General features: G+C 47.8%; 1 protein-coding gene across 3 annotated transcripts; it reads left to right on the forward strand.

The window, feature by feature from the left end:
* The first annotated feature begins 111 nt into the window (after positions 1-111).
* LOC144101985 (uncharacterized) lies at positions 112-22,329 on the forward strand. Of its 3 annotated transcripts, XM_077635224.1 has the most exons (5): positions 112-440; positions 17,620-17,978; positions 18,053-18,106; positions 19,231-19,404; positions 22,168-22,329. In XM_077635224.1, exons 2-5 carry the CDS (start codon positions 17,763-17,765, stop codon positions 22,300-22,302), a joined length of 579 nt encoding a protein of 192 aa, XP_077491350.1. In that variant the 5' UTR covers positions 112-440; positions 17,620-17,762; the 3' UTR covers positions 22,303-22,329. The 3 variants fall into 3 exon arrangements, with proteins under 3 accessions (XP_077491350.1, XP_077491349.1, XP_077491351.1); XM_077635223.1 differs by having other exon boundaries at positions 115-440; positions 17,620-18,106; XM_077635225.1 differs by lacking the exons at positions 17,620-17,978; positions 18,053-18,106 and having other exon boundaries at positions 115-440.
* The last annotated feature ends 2,433 nt before the right edge of the window (positions 22,330-24,762 follow it).

Genomic DNA, 24,762 nt, shown 5'->3' on the forward strand with positions numbered 1-24,762 from the left:
AGGTAGGAAGACAAGCTTTGAGGTCGCGGTATTTATCGCAGCTCTTCACTTGTGTCATATCGTCAAGTTATCAGCGGACGCTGTTGTTGCTAGAAATACGTGCAGAACAAAGCCGCAAGGCAGTGTTGTTACACAAGAACCGACACAATTGCTGCCTGACATGACAGAAAGGCTTCCAAGCCTGCGTCAGTTACCGCTTAGCAACAGTGCTTTCCACCATCCGAGGTGTTGGTCCCGTGCCACTCTATTCACGACCCAAATCCTCTGGTGAACATCGTTGTCACAGCAATTGCTCCTCGGATGCCGATTGCCACTCTTCTGTAAATGATGCTTGAATGGCTCATAGGACCAAAGGTGCTCTGAGTGTCGACCGCGTGAGTGAGGACGCGCCTTGTCAAAGTGTTTGAGTGCCTCCCAAGCTCCCTTGGGTTTACCTTCCGGTAAGACGTCATTTTGTGGCATACTTTTCACTGCTGATCATTTGTTAGCTTCCTTAGCTCCTTCAACAAGTGCACAGAATACGTCGTATTAAACCAACTTTTGTTTTGTACAATCGAAAATGAAACCTTAGCGCAGTTATAGCTCTGCTTTCCTGCCTTCTACAAGAACCGTTTTATATCGTACTGGCGTTGGTGTGACTGGTGCCACTCGCGCAGTCGTAATATTCTCTAACCCAACAATCTTGTCACTATCTGCTAGCCAGGGCCAAAGGGAGTCCTTGCGGGATTCACTCCAGAATGTTTTATCGCTGCTGAAGTGATGTGGGTAGGCGTGTCAATAAGCCGCGGTACTATTATCATGAGGCTGCGGTGCAGATATTGCCATTTCTTCTCTACCCATTGAGAGAAGCCCTAAAGCTTCTGTCATTCTTCTAGCGGGACACTTGAATATCAGGCCAGTGGGTTCCCATTGGCCACTGAAAGAACGCACATGAGTTGTAAGTTTCCTTTTGTGAGCCGCGACAAAACAACCCCCAACGAGTTTCGGTCTCTCTTCACTCTCAAGGTACGCGACGAGTGCTCTACCTGCACGGAGGTAAAGTGCGTAATCGGCTTTCTCGAATGTGTAAACATTGGCACTGAAGTATAAAAGCCGAGCTTTGAAGCCTGCTCTCGTAAGCGACGAAAAAAATGGGAAAACAATGCGCAGTTTCATAGCAGAGTAGCTGGGCTCTTTCAGCTTACTAATGAATTCCCTCATTACTTTTCCTGCATTGCGTACATGTTCTTTCCCCTCGATGCCGTGTGCCATATCTCAGCGACGTTTCGTCGGGCACCGCGTGCGTTTGTTGGAGCTGTGCTCTTCGTTCCTGTCGTTCTCGTCCTCTGCAGCTTAATGCGCATGAGGGTACACTCAGTATGTTGCGCGTTCTCTCTTTGGTCTGCATCATCGCTCGTCCCAGTTTCAGAGCGGCACCACTGCCCGTTGTGGGAGATATCCGAGAGTGCCTTGGCTTGGCAGAGAGGCTGTAGAAGGCAGAGAAGGGGCAGGCTGTAGAACGAATCTTAGGCTGCTCAAGATGCGTCCTGCTAAAGAGTCCGTGCTGTTTGTGTCGCGCTATCTTATGCTCCAGTTACACAGGGACCAAGAACACAAGGTTATGTATTGAACGCAGATGCATGTCTCGCTCTTGCGATATACAAGTGGTTTCTACGGGTAGTTAAAGCGTAACGCATGATGACCTGTCCTTTTTATGCTTTTTTGGTTACGTCACACAGTATATCACAACAATCAGCTTCCCACTTCGTGCTTTACCTGTGATCTGTATAGAGCAAACGTTGCACGTAACCTGAGATCAAGTTTTAAAAAAAGTGATGAATCGCACAGCCGTGAAACCATTGGCATACAGTAACCATTGCATAGCGCAGCTTACAATATATTTTTATTTTCTGCCTAATTGGTTCATTAGTGATGATTAATTTGGAGATTTTGTTATATACTTTTTCGGTCTAATCGCATCTCGTGAAGTTGTACAGAAAGATGCAAAACACTCGACTGATTTTTTTTAGAAACATCCTTCTTCGTCGCCCATTTTTTTCCGGCATTAAAAGAAAGCCTGCTGAATATAACGAAATCCATGTCACTGCGCTCTTGCGCTACCGTATTCTAGTGCCGTCAAACATACTTTTAATGAACCAATCGTGCTCGCTGACCGTCTCAAAGGGAGCGGCCGTCAATCCTATGAGTAACAAGTAAAAAATTGCGATGGGAACTTGAGACTGCTTATGTACTTTGAGTGCGAAAGCATTGTCTCATGGTGAGCTCTGTTCCGTGGTTTCGTGAACGTTTCCTTCTGTTCTAATGACACGCCTACTTATTGGCATACAGTCGTAAAGAAACGCATACATCAGGTACACCTTTATTCGCCAAGAAACACCACGATCTTGTGGTGTATGAGTTGCGTGCTCGCATCGCGGTTTGAAGGCCCTTGCTTAATTTTCCGCACCTTGGGGAGAAATTTTATTTTTCTTTGTTATACACATCACTATCTTATGCTTTAGTGATGACGTCACGGGAAGTGTGGTGACGTCACGGGGAGGTTTTGCAAGCTGATCAACCCAGCTGTGTTTCGTTGCCGCTTAGCATTATAATGCTTCCGCATTAATAAAATCTTCGTGTCAGTCGACTTGCGGCGGCCGGCCTGTGACTTATCGGAGTGTGGCACGCGAAGGTGCTGATGCACTTTTGAGCCCATGCTTACTGCGGCATCGGCGCCGCACTTCGATGTGATCAGCTCGCACGCTTCGTTCAAAACATGTTTGAGGACATTATAGTAAATTTGCGCGAAGGCGGAGACACTTGTTTTTTTCATATTTCGTGTGCCTTCTTTAACTCTAGGAAATAAGGATTCAGGGAAGGTACAGTCTGCGTCACCCTTGTGTGGAGCGCTCGGGCGGTGCGCTTCCGTGCCAACAAATCCATACCTTATCGAAGCCATTAGGTTCTTTTTTTTTTCTTTCTTCCCTGGCTTTGACACAGAAAATTGCACATAACAAACAATAGGCAACACTTGCTCGGAAGTAGTGCCAATTAGACCCGCTAACAAAGTAGACACGAGCACTTTGCCCAGGGCTGCACCAGGGGCGGCTCGGTAATTTCCGTTTTTGTTACGAGGTACGCACTGCTCGAGCACTTCACATCAAGGTGATGCGGACTGTACTCTGCTATAAAAAGTTAATCTTTGTGTTTTTGGATCCTATTTACAACTTAATTAAATACGCCGTGATCTCGAACGAATATACTATTACTTGCATAATTTTCGCTCATTAACTAAGCAGGTGGAGTGTGAAAAATACTGTTAAGTTGCACCGCACGACAGCAAACACTATGTCCTTGGTTTCAGTCTTATGCGGAGTACCATTTTTTTCCAAATTTGAGCTGAAGTTACATGGGCATGCCAGCGGAAAAGCTATTGGTTTCAGTCGAAATTTGTGTAACCTACAATGGACCTATGGACCGGCCTGATTTTGTGTCCCCTGCGTCTGGTGCGGGTGCTTGCTAACGAAGCTCGTGCACCGCACCCCACTTCGTAGTTCGAGCCCGGTATATAGTCCTGACCGTGGCGTTTTCTTGTAGCCCTCAGCTGAAGCTTAGATTCGCGCTAGCCGACGTCGGCAAGGCCAATCCTTGCAATTCAGCCTCTTATCCGAGGAACCGGGGACATCTAGGACATACGTAACCAAGGCTTCTCAGTCGCAACAAACCCACCTTGCGACAGCGCCGAGGATAATCAACGTGCCTGTCACGACAAGAATTGTAGCCCCGTTCCGTCACGATGGCCTTGACGATGCTGAAGACAGGGTCCAGCACTATGAACATGTAGCCCGGCATAAAGGGTGGACTCCCGACCAATGCCTGCAGAGGCTCTGCTTCTCCTTTGATGCAACAGCGAAATACTGGTTCGAGAATCACGAGGCTTCATTGACGTCATTGGAGACGGGTAAGAGCGGACTGGAAGCAAGTTGTGAGGCAGCGCCGGAGACAGCATGCTGACGATCTGCCCCAAGCTCGTAACCAGTGCCTAGCGGAGAGCGTAAAAAGCCTCGTCGAGGACGGGCTGCGTCTGAGTGCCCGCACTGACCCTCAGGCTACTGAAGATAAAAGGTGAAGGCCTTGGCTAATCTAGGGGAATGTGGACTGACATCTTTGGAGGCCTTGTACGCAATCCCTCGACTACAGTGGCCGGATTCGTCCCGAAGCGACTAACATCTAGCGCGCCTTGGTCACACGAACAAACCAATATTAGCGACTAAGCACCCTTTCGGCCGTTTCAAGCCTTGCGGTGTTGGCCTCGCCGATGTTCATGAAACAATTTTCGAAGTTGTCTTCGAGAAGCTGAAAAGGATCTTTGCGTCTCCTGAGCAGACTGCATCTGTCTCCATAGCGATTCCCAGCTGTGGCTGCAGCCGAACACCCAGCTTTGAACTATGCTGTCGCCATCCATCGTCGCCTCCGTCCAGCGCCAGTACCAGCGTGCTGCTGATTCCGGTTGAAAACGTCGCGAGTTCCTGCTGCAGAATGATGCACGCCCGGAGCTGCTGGGACGCAGGAACACCGAAATCTGGAAGACCACAATACATTATGCTGGGCGAGTTGGTATTTCACTTCCATAACTACAGCGCATTTGACGGCACAGAGAAGACACACGACAGGACTGCAGACAATCCACCGTATCAAATACGGTGGGCCTCACCACGCGTGTCGCTTATGTCGGTACCGAGTACTTGGCCTTTAAGTTTCAACCAAGCTGATCCGCGCCCCCACTGAGGTGAACAGCCCTGAGAGGTACAGGGCTACTTTCTACGTTCTCCATCACAGATGCCAGCTCCCCATCGTGCTTACTGGTCGCCGCCGTCAAGCCGCCCAGCCCCCTCCACCCCCCCCCCCCTCTCCTGGAGGGTCTCGGCGTGAGAGCGTTGCTCTACTTCGTCATCAGGAAAACTCAGTACGGCAGCTCCTGGAGGTGGCGTTGCCGGATTCCGAAGAAGCAGAGAGCCTCCGCGTACTTTGGACTCTCGGAGCACGAACGATCTCACCTTGGAAACGAAAACGAGTCCGCGGAATCTAGCAATGTAAATGTTGTAATTGACGGTAGCGACGTAACGGCGCTCGTCGACACCGGCATCAGTTAAATGGTCTTCAGCGAGAACTTCGCTCGCCGCCTTTGCAACGTCACTACCCAGTGGGACGGCCCAACCATACGAACCGCGGCAGGCCACCTCCTCAATCAGTTTGGCAGGTGCACTGCCCGCATCGAGATTCACAGTGACACGTGCACCGCCATATTTCTATTTTGAAGAATAGCTCCCATGATGTTAGTCTGGACACTCTCCGTGAGTATTGCACAGTAAGCGATGTAGGTCGGAAAAAGTTGACCCTTCGAGCGCGTTCCTGATCGCCGCTACCTCACCGGACATGCCGCGCTGCGCTGAAAGTGCACTTGTGCACTTGCTGCCGTAATCGACAGTTTTCCTGCCGGCCAGACTCCGTACAACTGCATGTGACAAAGACATTCTGGAAGGAAGTGTCCAGGTTCTACTTACGAGGGGAATTGTTGTTGCGAGAAGGGTAGCAAATGCTCAACGAGGGCGCCATCTTCGTGATCAACTTTAGCAATGAGGCGCAGCAGCTGACGAAAGGGGCAATTGTAGCCTAAAGCGAAGAAATTAGCGGCGCTCGCGACACTCTTGCGCTTCCTGAGGAAAGTACCCCACCCGGGTCGCGCGACAATGTGACCTTGCCCCTGAATATCAACGCAATCTTTGAGTCGGCCCCGACGCGCGAACTGCTCTTCCTTTAACATCGGTACCCCGAATGTTTTGCGACGGCATCCTGAGTTTGCCACACGCCTGTCGCAAAGCATAAAATTATTGTCGACGAAGCAATGCACCCGATTCTTCAACCGACGTACCAAGTTTCCTTAAAGGAAAGGGAAACAATACAAGAACAATTGCTGAAATCATCCAGCCATCCAGGACGTATATCCCTTACCTCGCCTCGACGACATCCTCGACCGGCTTAGTCCCTCCCGCTTAGTCCCTCCGCCGTAGGCTCCTTTTGCCATCAGTTTAGCTTCATTAAAAAGAGAGGTAGTGTAACGGCTTAAAGAGACTAAGACGAAGCGCGACCGCCGCGTGCTGGAGACGAGGTTACTGCTCTTCGGGACTGTCCTGATTTTGTGTCCCCTGCTTTGACCTGTTCTCGCCGCCCGCAACTACACGAAGCCGTGACAATCAATCCCTCGAAATAAAGGAATCGGGAGGAGGAGAGGTGAGACGGTGAATTCAAAACACAATTGCGCAGCAGACCCGAATGAATTGCAAGCAACTGCAAAAGCACCCCCCCCCCCCCCCCCACAGGTAGCGAATTTAATGTAATTTCCGTGGAATGACATAAACCTGACTTGACATCCTTTCTTGCGTCTCTGTCGCGAGACTAAAACTCTAACGCCACATGCAAATGGTTCTAGTGAGGATTCGCATGGGGAGAGGCTCAGCTATAGACCCAGCGGCGGCGGATCGCTGTGCGACCTGCCGAAGCCTAAACCCATGTCCGCCTCCATCCGGCACTGTGTGTTCCGTCTGCGGTCACCTATGAATGAAATACTGGCAGCTGCGCTCAAGAATCGTATTAAGGAAGAAGAAAATTGTCGGCAACTTTTTTTAGTGAAATAAGGAAAATTAGCCTTATTTCAGACCATTTAATGACAAAACTCGTCCTGAGGGGGGCAGAATTCAGCGGCCCCCTGCGCAAGAGCTCCTGATAAAAGCAGCTCGTAATCGGGTAGTTGAATTCCTCCATGCCGAATTCTCTGCAGATGGGAAGATTTTACAGGGTGTTAAAGAAATAACCGCAACTTTGCTGTAATGTCCGACATGAATTTTTTAACCTTTAAACTGGCTTTTATTTTGTCAAAGGCTGAACACTATAAATATACCTATAAAGGTGAGATAATTGGCCTAAATGAGCTTTCTTTAAAATCACGTTTCTGCATGGCACTTAGCTGATGCAACAAAGAATTTGCTAACAATTTTAAAGGAAAACCTAGCTAGGTGCATATAGTATCAAACGTAGCAGATGCTTGTTTGTGGTTCACTATAATTCAAAAAATTCTGTTTTAAAAAACTACCTGTCCATCGCTTTGGGCGCTAGCACATTATATCTGAGTAGTTATGACACTGCCCCGAGATTCTGTCAGTGAATCAACTCGATGAGTGAAAGCTTGACCTCTTTACGAGCTTAGAAAGAACTATTGAAAAGATTCGATGACTGGCATCGTTCAAAACTCGCTTTCAATTGATAAAATTGTAAGACCTGCATCATGGTGGAATACCAAGAACCCAATCTAATAAATCACAAATGTTTTCACAAGGGCCTCACTGACGCCATGTCGGTGATGTAGACCGCCTCTCAAGAAATAATAAGCAAACATCAAATTATTGCTTAATCACGCTGAAAATATTACAGTTCATGTTCAAGACAACGAGCTTAACAGCTGCGTTGCTTGCACCTCTACTGTTTTGTAAACGCGGCGATTGTGGCCACTTCTCACTGTTTTACCATAAACATTCGTTAGCTTATCCTTCATAGCGCCTAAATATCATGTTCATACTGAAGGAGCTGTCTATTCGGGAATATAATAGTCCTATAGGACTAGTAAATATCCTGTTCTAGCTCGCCAGCTCGCTTCTTCTAGGATCGAGTTGATTTGGGGTTGGATTTCAAGCAAACAGCCAGACAATGGATAAGTGAAACATGTGAAACAGGAGCTGTGCTTTACAAAACTTCTACAATACAGAAACAAGTTCATTCAAAGGTAACCTACGTCACAAACTTAGGTAACAAAGAGGACTAAACTTATCACTCAGCAATCCAAGCTAACAGAATAAGTTACACATGACCTCGCTGGTCACATTTTAACGGTTTCCCGAAATCCGGGGACCGTCTACCTCATTCGACGAAGCCTGACCCAGAATCGCCTGACTCTACGCACACACCAAGCAAGAGATTTGTGAAAGTGGGTAGCGGCGCCGAGAAAGAGAGCAGGCGCCGAGCACGCGTTAAGCTGCATCTTTCTCCCCCTGCTTTATCGAGAAGGCTCGAACCATCTCGAACCGTTTGTCAGCGCACGTCACTTTGCCACGGTCGGGGGGGGGGGGGGTAGGAGGAGCAGGGCCGTGAGCTGGGACGTGCTTACGGGAGTTCTCACCTTCGAGTGTTGTTGTTGTTGTTAGCCTTTCACAAGATGGCACATACCCACACTGGGGTATCTGCCAAAGATCGAGAGGCATAGGTCGCTATTCACCTGAACTGGATTGTGCTCGAGAAAGCTCGCTTCTTGTTTGAAAATAAAGTCCAGTTTTGATGGAAAAGTACTTCCAACCAGGGAGCAAAGCAGATATAAGGAAGGACATATAGAGTATCATCGGCTGCGCTGAAGTATCAGGTACTCAGACACAAGCATTATGACGAACCTCTGCAGAGGCAGAGTAATATATTACACTTTGACCTGCAAAAGAGCATTTAGGCCTGTCTCGAATAAACCATGAATTCTGTTCATTATTGCCACAATGTTAGCCATTTACTGGTGCCGCCATGCTGTGCGAGAGCACCCGCTGGTCTTCCTTGCCTTTCCCGGTTCGTGCGCTACTTCGCTGTCTGTCTGCTTTGTTGGTCCTGGTGTGCCCTTCTGCGCTGTCTGCCGGCTTTCGGTGACATTTTGGTGGAGGTGCCGGGACTTTCCCAACGGACGAAGAGCTCCCGGGAGCCTGCGACGACGCCCAGCTACACCCCGTGGAGACGACACCTGTCCACAAGGCAAGCCGCCGCTTGCGATTATTGGATCCTGAATTTCGACCCCTGAGGGCACTACCCGCGCAGTGATGTCCACTGCGGCAAGCCAGACCACCCAGAATGCCTTCAGTTCCCCACCGCTGCTTCTCCATGCGCCTCGCAATCCCGCGTTGCTTCATGGCAACAAGTTCGAAGACGTGGAAGACTTGTTGGCCAGCTACAACCGGGTCGCTGCGTTTAATCTGTGGGATGAGGACCGCAAGCTACACAATGTCTATTTTGCCATGGAAGACTCCGCCAAGACTTGGTCTGAAAACCACGAGTCCGCTATCCTCACTTGGTTAGACTACTGGCGGCAGTTGCTCGACACCTTCGGCAGCAACGAACGGAAGCAGCGAGCTGAAGTCGCCCTGCAGTCCCGAGCGCAGCCGCCAAATGAGAGCGTCGCCATGTTCGTAGAAGACATGGCGCGGCTCTTCAACCGCGCAGATCCTACCATGTCTGAAACGAAGAAGGTGCGTGATATTATGCGAGGATTGAAAGATCAGCTTTTCGTAGGACTTGTGCGCGAGTCTCTTAGCACAGTGGTTGACATTGCTCGGGAGGCGACAAGCATGGAGCGCGCCTTGCAGCAGAGGTTCGCGCATTACGGCCGTCCGGCAAATATAGCTGCTATGGACGCCAACATGCCGCTGCCCGGCACCGAGAGTGAGGCCCTCGGTGAGCTTCTCAGAATCATTGTGCGGAAAGAACCACAGAAGCTTCGCCCTGTCGAGCAACACCCGGGTGTCGGAGCCATCTCGGATGTCATTCGTGACGAAGTCCGTCGAGCGGTGCAGCTAATGGCCTGTTCCCAGCCGCCTCCTGAGCTGTATGCCATGAGGTACAGTGAAGCGTAACGCAGCTCTGCGCCAGCACCACCAGCGTTTGTGTAGCGTGAGCTACACTGGCAGAGGCTGAGCAGTTTCGCGCAGCTCCTGGAGAGCCGTGCTGCGCATGCGCGAGGGGCAGTGACGTCACACGGCGCATAGCTGTCGCGCCGGAGCCACCGCAGCCGGAGCACCGCGCGCCCCTCGGCGGTCATAGCCACGTCGTAGCCGCGGCAGACGCACATGCGCCGGCGCGTGCCCGGATGTGCGCCTCTGTTGCGCAGTAGCCGAGTCTGACGCTGCGCCGGAGCCGCTTGATAGCGCTTCTCAGTTTGTGCGCCTGCGCAGAGGTATCAGTGGGGGAGCGGGGCGTTTGCCAGCGTGGTATAGCCATGGAGGACAGCGAAATTGATGCTCAGCGGCAATTGATGCTCAGCGGCTCAGAGTAGCTCACGCTACGTATATCCAGGCATAGCCGAGCTAAGCCACTGCTAATTTTATTACCCTGTTCCTCCTGCACCGCACTAACGCTTCTCGACTTCGCCTGCTCTCTCTGACGCATGACCACCGCTCAAAGCACACGCGTGGCGCACATCAAACAACCGGCCCTTGTGCTTCCAATGCGGTGAAGCTGGCCGCATACTGCGCCACTGCCCGTGTCGTCGGATGGGCCTGCGAGGATTTCCACCAGACGCACCCCGCCCACCCTATGGTGAACGATCCCGTTAAATTGAGCAGTACTTGACAGCCAGCGTCCCCCCTGCGCCTTCGCCACAGCGTCCGTTCAGGTCACCGTTGTCCCGTCGGTTCACTTCCCTAGGTCAGCAGCCGTCCATCCGGAGTCCTTTAGTCCACGCCGGGAAAGCTGAAGACGGGGACCTCGGGGGCTAGGGCCGCCACTGCTCCGCAATTCGAACAAGATCATCCACTCGCCGACTTGACCCTTCAACCCGATCTTCCACCCCCTGCTCCGACCACCTTCCGACACCCAGAACAACCTATGTTCGACGCCCCATTTCGACGAACACGTCGACCCTTCATTCCGGAGCCTTCCATGACGTGCGTTCCAGGAAAAGAGGTTGTTTCCGACGAAATACCTGTCCTCGGTGACAACCACCAAGTGAGTGTCCTCGTCAATACCCGCGCAGATTTCTCCGTTATTAGTCGTGGTCTTGCTACCCTAACACCCACTCGGACCGCTGGCGGCCATGTGGCGGTGCCGCTCCGCGTCTGCACCGCTACGATAGAGAATCGTGGTATCATCTTCATTGATTGCTTGGCTGTGCTGGCTCAGTGTTCCAAGGACCTGATCCTCGGTCTCGATTTTCTTCGCAAAAGAGGTACTGTCATCGACCTCCGCGAACTCATGGTGACATTCTTCGTCCCAAACGCCATAGCCAACGAACGTGCGCAAGGCCGACCCGTTTTTAGCGTGTCCAATGACCACATCACTCTACCACCGCGTGCAAGTTTGTTTTTTACGGTGGATTGCGACTACCCCAGCGCGTTCAACGGCATCGCAGAAGCATACCTGTCTTTACTGCTGAACCAAGAATTCTACATCGCATGGGGCGTCGTTGCCCTGCAGAAACAGAGAACTCAGCCTCCAGTTACGAACTTAAGCGCCGAATAACACCACATGGCGAAAAATATAGCCATCGCCTATTTCGATAAAATTAGCGAGCCCGCCACCCACTGCGCGTTGTCAGCGTCCCGGGACATCCCTACAAGAGGACCTAGTCGAACAGTTAAGGCTGACGTTAAACCTGCTTTTAACCCTGATCAGCATCGCCGCTTGCAAACCATCCTTCACTCGATTCATGACTGCTTTGCGACTACCTCTAGAGTCATCATCATCATCATCAGCCTTACTACACCAACTGCAGGGCAAAGGCCTCTCTCATGTCTCTCCAATTATCCCTGTTTTTTGCCAGCTGCATCCCTTTGCCTTCAAACTTCTTAATCTCATCCGCCCACCTACCCTTCTCCCAACCCCTGCTACGCTTACTTTCCCTTGGAATCCACTCCGTCACCCTTAAGGACCAGCGGTTATCTTGCCTTTGCATTACATGCCCTGCCCAAGCCCATTTCATCTTCTTGATTTCGACTGGGATGTCATTAAACCGCGTTTTTCCCTCACCCGCTCTGCCCGCTTCCGGTCTCTTAATGTTATACCTATCATTTTTCTTTCCCTGGCTCGCTGCGTTGTCGTTAACTTAAGCTGAACTCTTTTCGTTAGCCTCCACGTTTCTGCCCCGTAGGTGAGTAGCGGTAATATACAGCTGTTGCACACTTTTCTCTTGAGTGAAATTGGTAACCTCCCATTCACGATCTGAGAGAACCTGCCATATGCGCTCCACCCCATTCTTATCCTTCTAGTCATTTCCCTCTCATGATCCGGATCAGCTGTCACTACGTGCCCTAAGTAGCTGTAATCCTTTACCACTTCCAGCACCTCGCTGTCAATTATTAACTGCTGTTCCCTTGCTAGACTGTTGACCATTACTTTGGTTTCCTGCATGTTAATTTTTAGGCCCCCGCTCTGCTCTGCCTGTCTAACTCATTGTTCATGTTTTGCAGTTCACCTCCTGAGTGAATCAGCAAGGCAATGTCAGTAGTGAATCGCAGATTCATTAGGAATTCTCCATTAACTTTTATCTCCAACTTTTCCCAATTCAGGCCTCGGAATAGCTCCTGTGAAAAGGCGAAGAGTAGCATTGGCGAGATCGTGTCTCCTTGCCTGACGCCCTTCCTTATTGGAATTTTATTGCTGGCTTTATGGAGGACAATGGTAGCGGTGCAGTTGCTATATATATCTTCCAGTGTTTTCACATAAGGCTCTTCTACACCCTGATTACGTAATGCCTGTATGACTGCTGAAGTTTCCACTGAGTCGAATGCTTTCTCGTAATCAATGAAGGTTATATATAGAGGTTGGTTATATTCTGCGCATTTCTCTATCACCTGATTGATAGTGTGAATATGATCTATTGTGGAATATCCTTTACGAAAGCCTGCCTGATCATTTGGTTGATTGTAGTCTAAGGTTGTCATGGCTCTATTAGCGGTTACCTTAGTAAATACCTTGTAGGCAACAGACAGTAAGTTGATCGGTCTGTAATTTTCCAAGTCCTTGGCGTCTCCTTTCTTATGAATTCAGATAACGTTTGTATTCTTCCAAGCTTCTGGTACGGTCGAGGTCATAAGGCATTGCGTATACAGGGTGGCTAGTTTTTCTTGCCCGATCTCCCCTCCATGCTTCAACAGATCTGCTATCACCTGATCCTCCCCAGCTGCTCTAAAGTCAGGCAGGCGTCTATAACGAAACATCGCATCATAGTTGGTGGCAGTGAGCGGCCTATCCGTCAACACACCTATCGAGTGTATACGGCTGCAGGCTGACGAAATGCTCGGGGATGATGTCATGCAACCATATACACGCACAAGGGCTTCTCCCGTTGTGCTGGTCGCCATGAAGGACGGGACACTCAGATTTCTTGTCGACTGTCGAGGACTTAAAAATTACCAAAGAGGACATTTACCCGTTACCTCGAATTGATGACACTTTCAAACGGCTGCGTCATGCCCGCTACTTTTCTTCTCCTGACCTCTGCAGTCGGTACTGGCAGATTGAGCCGATGAACAGGACCGCGAGTAGACAGCGTTCGTTACTCCAGACGGGTTGTACGAGTTCGAGGTGCTCCCCTTCGGCTTGTGTTCCGCTCCTGCCACCTTCCAAAGAATGATGAACACTGTCCTCGCTGGCCTCAAAAGGCAGTCCTGCCTTGTCTAGCTTGATGATGATGTCATTTTTTATGCCACATACGACGAGCATCTCAAGCGCTTGAGCGCAGTACTGGAGGCCATACGATCAGCCGGCCTCTCGATCAAAGCATAAAAACGTCACTTTGCGTTCCAACGGCTGAATTTTCTGGTTCATGTCGTGAGCACTGAAGGTGTTAGCCCTGGCCACGACAAGACGGCTGCCGTCGCTGCGTTTTCGGCTCCCGGTTATAAGCGTGGTTGCGCCGTTTTTGGGGTCTCTGCGCCTGTTACCGACGTTCTGTGCGAGACTCCTCCCTACTAGCTGAGCCTCTAACTCGCTTGACAAAGGACGACCAACCTTTCATCTGGGCCCAAGAACAGCAGACGGCCTTCGACGACCTCAAGAACCACCTCCAAACTACGCCAATTCTTGGCCACTTCTACGAGGCGGCGGACACGGAACTACACACCGATGCCAGCAACGTTCGTCTGGGTGTCAACCTCGTTCTGTGGCAAGATGGTGTTGAGCGCGTGATTGTTTATGCAGCCGCACTCTGTCGCGATCTGAAGCGAGTTATTCTACCACGGAAAAAGAGTGCCTTGCTGTCGTTTGGGCGGTAACGAAATTCCGCTCATACGTGTATGGTCGCCCGTTTTGAGTAGTGAGCGATCACCACTCGCTTTGTTGGCTCGCGAACCTTAAAGACCCATCGGGGAGGCTGGCGCGTTGGAGTATCCGCTTGCAAGAATTCGATGTTACCATCGTGTACAAGTCTGGCAACAAACACAGCGACGCAGACTGACTATCCGGCGCTCATCCCCCGTACACCACTGCTGACACGGAAGACGATCCCGCGTTTCTTGGAGCTTTAACCACGTCCGTCCTAGCTGAACAGCGAGATGACGCCGAGCTACGACCCCTCATACAGTACCTCGAAGGCCGCACCTCGTCGCCGCCCCGCTTCTTCACACGCGGGCTATCGTCGTTCTGCTTGCGGGGTGGCATCCTCTACAAGAGAGAGTACGCTTCCACGGACATTCCGTACCTGCTCGTGGTTCCAACAGTGCTTCTAGACGAAGTTCTGCACGCATGCTACGACGACCTTTCTTCCGGCCACCTCGGCTTTTCTCACACGTTCTCGGATACGGCAGAAGTATAACTGGCCCGTCGCTTGCAACAGTTTTACAGCGCTATGTTAAGTCTTGCCGCGAGTGCCAACGTCGGAGGACGCCACCTGTGAAGCCGGCCGGCTTTTGAGGCCCCATAGATCCGCCTCGAATTCTTTTCCACTAGGTCGGCATGAACTTATTGCAACCATTTCCGACATCATCATTTACCAATTGGTACATTATAGTTGCCACCGGCTACCTCAAGAGGTATTGTGAGACGAAAGCCCTTCCCTGCGGCACTGCTGCCGACATTGCGAACTTTTTCAACTTTAACATTGTCCTCCGTCACGGCGCTCCTACGGTCGTTTTGGCTGATAGAGGCACTGCTTTTAAATCAGCCCTTGCCCAGGAAGTTATGCGTCTCAGTGGCACCAGTCACCGTCGAACAACGGCCTACCATCCTCAAACAAATGGACGTACTGAGCGGCTCAATGAGGCCATTGCCGACATGCTTTCCATGTACGTCGACGCCGACCATAAAAACTGGGACCAGATGTTGCCTTACGTCACGTTCGCCTATAACACTGCTTTTCAGCAGACGACGCGCTTCACTCCGTTCCGTTTGGTGCACGGTCGCAAAGCCACGACTATTCTGGACGCAATGTTACTGCCAGATGTTGCACGTACCTCCGCCGCTGGCGCTGAAGAGTTCTTTGGGCACGCAGAAGCCGCCCGCCAGGAAGCTAGACAGGGAACCCGTACCCAGCAGGAAAGCGATGTTCAACGTTACAACCTTCACCGGGCGGTGCTTTACCATCCCGGCGATCAAGTTTCGGTTTGGACCCCAATCCGTCGGCGTGGTCGCTCCGAGCAACTTCTGCGCAGCTACTTCGGCCCCTACGAGGTACTGCGCAAACTTAGTGACGTTAACTACGAAGTGCTCCTGCAAGAGTCTGTTCGCTCCTCCAGGCGGCAGGAGGCATCCGAAATCGTCCACGTTGCCAGGATGAAGCCCTACCACGCCCGCTAGGACTTCTTTTGCCAAGACCGGCGCCACAGATATTATTCCGGCTTCCCGTGATTCCGCGGCATCGGGGCGATGCCCTTTCCAAGAGGAGGGGCAATGCCACAGTGTTTGCCATTTACTGGCGCCGCCATGCGTTGCGAGAGCACCCGCTGGTCTTTCCCGGCTCGTGAGTTGGTTCGCTGAGTGTGTCTACTTTGCTAGTCCTGGTGTGCCCTTCAGCCCTTTCTGCCGGCTTTCGGTGACAATATGCACGCAAGTTGGGCTTTCCCTAATTTAAGCTCTGTATAGTTCATCGGTACAAATTTTTATGAAGCTCCTTGGCTTTTGCTTTCTTCTCTTTGCAGCTTTCTGATGCAAATATCTAAGAATGTCACTTTCTGCAATAGTTCTGTACAATTTGCTGATTTATCCAATTTAAAAAAATCCCTGTTGAGTATATGGATAACGTGCGTTGTCCACTAGGTACTTTATGTAAATGCAGGCCTTTGTTGCTTATCATAGATAACTATTTTAACCCCGAATACTCCACTGAATACCACAACTGTAATAGATTGCGCTTCTCATAAATAGGCGCGCAAACCATATTCTCCGTATTCAATTATATTTGGCATTTATCGCACGAGTTATACGCCAAATCTGCCCTTCCTACAGCGGTCCTTCATCGCCCTCAGTGCTATATAACGCAATCAGCTAAAAGATAAATTTTTAGAAAACTTGAACTACCTGCATTACTATGAATTACATATAAAATGATGCTCTAGGACCCTTTGTTCGACATAGAAAAACGCATTTTGCACTCAGTCTCTAGAATAAAGAAAAATGAATTTCAAAATCAAATTTGAATCTCCCTAGAAAAGCATTTTTGCAAGAAGCTTTTAACTGTGCCTTAATGCACTTTAAACAATGTCACGCTGATCTTCCTATTTTTATCCGCGGTAAGATATAATGCTCGAACACTTTTTATTCTTGTCACGCAATCGTAAATCTCATATTAACAGCCATTGAGAGCAGGATATATACTGGTGGCTATGTCGCCGCATAATATGATCCAACATTTGGCAAGACACAGGCATAAGATTAGCTGTAATATGTGGTAAAGATTACGTTATTTTGGTACTAATTCAGAATCATTTTACGAATAATAACATTTAGATATAGTCGGAAGTTTAAGTCAACCTGAGTGAGAACTTTGGGCACTTTATATTAAACTTCTGTCGGGGATAGTAAAGACTGACGCAAGAAACTAAATGAAAGACCAGCATGATGTCGCAGTATGTCGCAACTAAATGAATTCAGGAGGAGAAGGAGGAGGAGGATGGGCAGGGAGGTTAACCAAAAGAATAGCCAGTTTGCTGCCCTGCACGACGGGAAAGGGGTGAGGGGAGAAAAAGATGAAGGAGAAAAGGAAATTAAAGTCACTATGCTAAGTCACGGCGTTCAGTAAAGCCACAGCCCATCGTGCAAGCCGGAAGTCCTCAAAAACCAGAACAGTGCCTTGGAGGCCTTCACCGCCGACGACCGCCGCGGCCAGTGGCCGAGAATCTTGTTTCCGTCGGTGGGCGCAGGTCTAGATACTCCAGTGCACGGCAGAGAGACTGTCTATATTTAGAACTGCATGTGCCATGTAGCGGCTGAAGCATTTCGCAGAAAAGGGCATAAAACTATACTCTACTACTGGTTTCGTGTGCGCTCTCATGCTACATAACTGGGTCCAACTAATTAAATTGAGCTAATTTTCCTGTATGTGTTATCGACGAGGAATCGCAACGCATTCCAATGCAGCATGGTATACTTCATGATGCTATCTCAAAAATGTAAAAGCCCTAATTTCTGTTCGCTGACTGAAATCGCAGTGCGTTTCCACTCGCAAGTGAATGATAGAGGCCTTGACAGATGGCTGCAATTACTTTAATCTTTTCTTCTTAGCACAAAATAGTTCGTTAGCGTTTCTTGAGACTCATGAGCCTTCCCTTTCCTTTAAGCGTACCGGACAGCGAATAAATGTTTTTTTTTATCAATTTTTTTCCCAACTTAATCCTCACTCCACCTACGCAGGTTTCATCTTCTACAAAAGGACGACGAAGGCAATGGTGTGTGAAATATCCTCCTTGGAGCAGTTGACCGCACCGCATCCAAGATGGATAGTAGTGGAAGTGAGAAAAAATCATTCGCCGAAAGTGGAATGAAAATATCCAAAAATGAGGCTACAAAGTGGTCAGCGCTGTGGCAATCTGCAAAACAGATGGTCGCTGACGTCACCAAGAGTCTGGGAGGCCGTGGAGAAACATGCGAAGAAGCGACCAAGCCGCTCTGCGAGGTGTTCCTGGTATTTAGTCGGTCCATTGGTGTCCCTCGAGCTGCTACGTGCTCAGCGGCCTCTAGTGCGGAATCGTTGCAACGGTCGTTCATGCATTGGAAAGTACTCATTAAGTTCTCCAACGGACAGTCATGCGTTTATGAAGCGATTCAAAAGAATAATGTGCTTACAGGTCGTTGCGAGCTGTCCAGAGGTCTGTCATCAGAGGACGACAAGGTGACAATGGTATGAGAGATTATTGTTATAACTAAATAATAAGCAAGAAGTTTAGCGTTAGCTACATTGCTAACTGGATTACAAAGTGAATAGTAGGACTTGACTGTAAACAAGCATTTTTAGAAGTGGAAAAGAGCTGTTTCCAGGCATATATATGACCTGTCGGCAAATGCCGTCACATTTACCATTTGCTAGATCAAATTATTATTTGCCTAATGTACAGAGGAAATAATTTTTCTTACATAAATATCCACCAAGGGCGGCCAGAAACACAGCTTCACTGACCAAGGAATATAGTGACGTTCTCATTATGCTTGTAAAATGAGGGTCATTTTAAAACAATTAGAATGTGAGACCGCTTTGCTCGCCCTGTGTTTGCTTCTTGAAACCACCGCGCTTCTGTGCCGACTTCAGTTTTCTATCAACTTAAGTAGAAATCAAGCGATACATATCAGGTCGTACAGATAAAAGCAACAGTGCAGGGCTTTTAGGTTGATTATAAAATACCTATGTAATTTTTTTTATACGGTCATTGTTTCCATGTAAAAGAGGGTGGGGTTCGCAGCCTGAGTAGCTGCAGGGGTGATGGTTGTTCTCAAATATTGGACGAATATCTTTAGAATGAAAACTCGCACTAAAGGCACAAGCTTAAGTTCCAACAGGCAGGACAAGAACCAGATACGCACTAGAGGTACATTTAAATCAACATAAAAAGAGTGACATCAAAGAGCAAGCAAAGGGACAAAGAGGTTCCCTTTTTCGAAAGGTCTTGGCCACGTTTTATCCATAGCGCTTGCCAAAAATTAAATAATTCTTATGATTTCATCACATTACCCTCCATGCGTTTTGGATTATGTTATTGTTTGAATATTCTGTTTCTGTATTTTAAAGCGTGTTTTCCTAAATGTATACTTAGAAGTCAAAATTTGTGGCGCTTGAATGCAGCTGTTTAAAATTTTTCCCCAGTTCTCAATTCAACGCACATTCCACGTAAATACTTACAATCTCAAACTGAAAGTTCGGAAAACTTTTCTATTTCGAACAGTGCCTACAAGACCGACGAACCACGAAGTGTTCTTCCCGCGCAAGCAAAACCACTCGTGGACTACTAACTTGAATTTGTTCCTTCACAGGTTTCTCTAGGGGAGTTTGACATTCCACATTCAGCCATATACGAAGCCTTTCTAAGCATGGACACAGACCCAGAATACCACCCGGTATTGAACAACTGCCAGACGTGGGTCGTAAATTTACTCGAAAAGGCTGGCATCAGGGTCCCAAAGGAGCTCAGAACGTTTGCACAACAGGTATACATTTTCTTTTGTTTTATACACGTCGCATGGTACTTAAATATGCCGCGACCATGCACACATACTGACTTTGATAGCCGAATCAAGGAGGTCGGCGGAGAAAAAAAAGATTGCTGTAATCACTACTGGGTACGCGGTAGAACTGGTACAATAATTCATTCACACCGATCGTCCATATAAGACCATGTGCTCTGCTGCGGCTTTCTATTTTCCTCTTCCGAACCTATTGCTATAACCTTGCCTTCGATTTTCTCTTTTTCAAAGCACTCTTCGAAAAAATAAGGAACATAACCTACTCGGCCGTGTACACGCTGTAGGTTATGTTAGGCTATGCAAGCATGGTACGCTTTTAGACACTGGTGTTCTTTTCACTTTACTGCTCGCCAGGTGAGCAACGATCTAGACTGTTAGTCAGATGAGCTCTGCAGTTTGTGTGCGGAAGCTGCTGCTACGAAAATGTGGCCAGGGGCGCAAAGCGCCAAAAGTCGGGACGTAGGTGCACCAAGTGCACTGTCCTCCTGGAATAGAAGCGACCGATGGCTGCCTGTCCTCAAACCGTAAAGGGAGCCAGAGACGCCATGCGCGCTGCCCGTTTCACGGTTGAAGTTGCTGAAGCTGCATTTTGGATTATCCCTGCCATTTGTCTGGTAGAAACTGCGCCACCTTAGCGACACTTAAATTTATTCAGGCTGAACACTTCAGTTCTGTCGAGTAGCAGATCTCCGCCACCAATCACGCAAGCTGCCACAATAGTCGTCAATTGCCAGTGTCATCATTTTCACTGCAGATCAATGCCTGAATGAGTTTTTGAAGTCGCGTATCCTACCTCTTTAATTACTGGTTTCAACGCGGATGTAGAATGTCTTGCAGAGAACCCTGTAGCGCTCCTGCCCTCTTGAGGTAAGCGTCTCCGCGTTGTGGTTAGCGCAGCACGTAAAGGAATGGTCCGGATCACCATGAGCACCACATGAAGAACACAGCGGTGACTCCACCAGACCTGCCTTATGTATCCACACTTCGATACGAGAAGAAACCGTGCGAATGCGGTGTAGTAGGGTATCTTCAGGCCTCTATAATCGCTTGGTCACATAAGGATGGTTTGGTGGATAACACTGAGGTCTGGAATGACTGAGAACAATTTTGCTTGCAAAAACAGCGCTTTATGGGTGAGGTAGTCCGCCATACCTGACGCCTATGAGCGAAGCTACCCACCGAAAACTTGTTCAAAATCAACTGGGGCGGTGCGACCAGCGGCCAAAGGGGCTCGGCGAAAACCCGATTGACGCCACCATCATCCATGAACAGTCGTATAATGTGCTACGGCTTTTCCCAAGACACTTCATGCTCACGCTGACACTCGAAAACAAATTAAACTGTAGACTGCAACTGGAACTACTTTGAATGCTTGGGAATATTCACATATTGCAAATTCTTGAACAGGATAAAAGTATAAAACGCAATTTTATTTATTCGTTTTCGAATATTTTCTTTATAATGACACTTGTAAAAATTTTCGCAGTAATACTTCGTAGTACACAAAATATGCATGGATACATTTTATGGCGCTCAGTAAATGTCTTTGCATGGGACATAGGGTAAAATACTACAGGCTATAATTTTTTTTTTCAAAAAAAATCTGCAAAGGCTTGTGAACCGCTTCCTGTACGGAAAGTCTGAGGATGTAGGAAAGATTGTAGCTTATAAATTGTGAATAATAACAACACACACTCTAAGGTGGTATGAATCCACTGTAAAATTTTCATGCACTTCCTAGCAATATATATTAATTTACTCAGAACGAAATTCGGGAAAGCTAGCATTATGGTTAAGAGCGCCTTTCCAGGAAAGACCTCATAAAAGCTGCTGTATGTACAACTGCAGTAAAATTGCACATCATATTTTAAAGTATCAAAGAGTATTTATATCGTTTACAATACCTGAAAATTATATATAATCCACAAAACTGTTTTGTAATCAACGTCCAAAATTTTCTTGCTTCGGTGCTTTGACGACTTTTCATCAAAGATCAATCCATGTCCGCTAAATCTGATTCGGTTAATGATGTATTGCTTAGTATGCAATTTAACCTTTACCGTAGAGTGTCAAATATATGTTACAGGTTATTAATTTTTATAGCTACAGTCTTCCGAAGTTAGCGAAAAGAAATTTCTGTGGCTCGCACAATTTAAAATGAATAAAATCAGCACACTGAACAAAGTGACTTAAAATCGTTTCGTTGCGATATGTACAGTCTTTCTCAAAAGTGGTAAGCCCAAGGGGCCCGCTTCTTAGCCCTAAAGCGTGGCTCCTCTTGCATACTAAGTGACTCACGAAGGAGGGAGGCACTCAAGTCCTCAACCCTCCCAAGCTTAGGACTGTCATATATGCATAAGAGCCGCGATACACCGCTTGGAAGCAAACCCTTTGGGCTACATACATTTGACAAAGACTGTACATGCGACTTGGTGAAGGGTGATTTCTTTAGGCATCGGAGAGCGAATATCTATGCCCTGTGTACATTGCAGGACGCAGAAGAGGGCGGGGGGTGGGGGGGGGAGAGGGGGTAGAAAAGGATTCCATAACCCGCGTTCTCTTTTCTCGTGCTGCTTAGTGCCCCACACTCTCTAGTTGAGCATCGACGAGCCCAGGTCCAGAATACCATATAAAAAATTTGGACCTTTGACCTTGCTGATGATTTACGGGCATACACAAGGATGTTGCAGTTATTTAACTCTTCATATGTTCTCTCGAACATTGCAGATCCAAAGCCTGTTCAGCACTGGTGACAAAAGCAAGACATTTGACTTCGTCGCGGAAACCGTCAGCATTGCCGTGCAACGCTCCGGCCGCAAGCGTTCATGGTGGCCGAACAGAACAATAAACGGCGACACGTGAAGGAAGTGCCTCGCCTTTGGTACTCATTCTGTACATACCCTTTCAGGGCAAGATAACGGCGCTGCCAACACAAGAACAAATGTATATTCTTTTTCGTGCGTTAAACGCCCTTTTAAATAAAAACCTGATTTTCTGTTTTTTAATACTGATCAGTTACCGAAGCACGGAATATTTCAGATTTCACGCCCACGGAGACATAAAAGAAAACTAAATAAAAGAACACAAGACTTTTCCCGACACATTCAATTGGAAAAGAAACAGCTTTCATTTTTCGCTCGTGAATGTCGAAGAAAATTTAAGCTACGTTATAACAAGCTTTGTATGATCAAACAACCGTTTTATATGACTACGCATCAAATGCAGTGACTAGGGTAGCCCAATAGCTACCAAAGAAATCGATTAGGAATAAGACACGTATAGTGAATGACGCAGTGTGCATAATTGTAAATTGCCATAGTCTGAAAAAAAAAAGGTAAATGAATTTCATTCATTGCTAGGAATGACTTTACCGCCTATTGTGATAGGAACAGATTCCGGGCTAATTAAATCTGTAAGCGATTATAAAATATTCCCCCTTAGTAGAAGGGGTCTCGCAAAGACCGCAACACATATGGCGGGGGCGTATTTGTATTCGTACGTGACAGCCTCAAAAGTACTTACATTAGTGTGAGCAACGGCGCTTGCGAAACAGTTTGGTGTAAAGTGTCACTGCCGAACGGTTCATCTGTGGCTGTTGGTGCATTTTATAGACCGCCTGGGATTAGCAGTGATGAGCCTTTATTTGAAGTGAATGATATCCTACTAAGCTTAGGCACCATATATCACCATCTTGACGGGAATTTCAACCTTCCAAATATAGGGTGAACCGACTTGCAAACGACATTTAGCAGCACAAATCTCCGGTAATGAGCCTTCCGCGAACTGATTCACGGTCATTCCCTGTTTCAGTTTGTACACACTTCAACAAGAATTTGGTTGAGCCGTGCAAATGTATTAGATCTACTTTTCTCAAATGATTGTGGTTTTGTGTGTTCAATTATTACAGCTCCCGGCATATGTGACCACCAAGCGGTTATAGAAAAATTATCCTGTGCTGCAGCTCGCCACTGCCATTTTCAGCCACATGATGTTTTTTTTTACGAAAGGCGTGACTACTGCTCCATCTAGCATGCAGTAGACGTTTTTTTTCCCGGAATTCCAAATGCTCGGCAGGTCCATTGTCATGAACACCGCATGGAATCTTTTCAAAGCAAAATTACTGTTTCTGACACAGGCGTTCATCCCATGCCACGTCGTTTCTGCAAAACGGCGAAACGATTAGCGGTGGATGAACAAGAAACTTCGGGGTCTGATAAACAAAAGTCGCCGTTTATTCCTTACGTACAATCGGCCGCAAAGCCCTTTACTTCATTTTACGTTTAAAGAACAAAATAAGATTCTCAGTAAAGTGACGAGGAGGGCACAAAGCCTGTACAGATGAGAGTCAGAATAAACCCAATAGAGGTATGGAAATATACAAAAAGTCAGAAGTGCATCAAAAGTATTATTCCTTATGTTATCGATGACGCAGACTATGCTGAAATGCCTGAAAGGCAGATAATTTTAATTCATATTTTCAGTCAGTGTTCTCACAACCCGCTGGTACGATAATCGAGGTACCAGAAGCTTCTAGTTTCACAGGAATTAATCACATAACCGTTACGGAGCATGGCATTACGTTACTGCTGCAGAAGATCAAGGTAGCCTCTGCACCTGGCACAGATTATATTTCCAATCACGTCTCAAAGAACTAAGCTCCTTCGGTTTCGCCTTACTTGAAACAGTTGTTCACGAAGTCCCTTAAACAGGGTAAACTACCCTTTGATTGGAAGCGAGCTAATCTAGTTCTCATACAGAAAACTGGAAATAGAGCAACCACCAGTAACTACAGGCATATAAGTCTAACAAGCGTAGTCAACAAAACTCTTGAACATATAATCTAAGCTAACTTAATTGATCATCTTTATAGCACTATCTTTTTTTTTTTGAAGAACTGAACATGGGTTCAGAAATGATTTCTCATGCGACGAACAACAGACAGAATTTACCCACAATATTGCTGAACTCTTAAACTGAGGTAATAAAGTAGCTAGCATATTCTAAGACTATAAAAAAGCCTTGGGTTCGGTATCACATAGTCCTTTAATGCAGAAGGTGTCTGCCCTTAAAAAACCGAACGCATTGCTCACATCGCTAATGACGTGTCTGAGTGAAAGAAAGCAATGCGCTGTGCTAGATGGGGTCAATTCATCAGAAACACGAGTTTACCAGGTGCTCCGCAAGACTCGGTTTTAAAGCCGTTTCTAGTTTTGATCTATATCAATGATCTGCAAGCACAAGTGTCCAGTTCAGATTGGATGCAGACAACTGCTGTGTGTACCACAGTATTCTTGGTGAAACAAATTCGGAACTGCTGCAAAA

This window comes from Amblyomma americanum, chromosome 8 (assembly GCF_052857255.1).
Source record: "Amblyomma americanum isolate KBUSLIRL-KWMA chromosome 8, ASM5285725v1, whole genome shotgun sequence".
NCBI lineage: Eukaryota > Metazoa > Arthropoda > Arachnida > Ixodida > Ixodidae > Amblyomma > Amblyomma americanum.

Excerpts from the sequence above, each read along its gene's own strand:
- LOC144101985 (XM_077635223.1), top strand. The coding sequence starts at position 17,702 with ATGGATAGTAGTGGAAGTGAGAAAAAATCATTCGCCGAAAGTGGAATG. Across the intron at positions 18,107-19,230 it reads AGGACGACAAGGTGACAATG|GTTTCTCTAGGGGAGTTTGA; the intron begins GTATGAGAGATT and ends GTTCCTTCACAG. Across the intron at positions 19,405-22,167 it reads TCAGAACGTTTGCACAACAG|ATCCAAAGCCTGTTCAGCAC; the intron begins GTATACATTTTC and ends CGAACATTGCAG.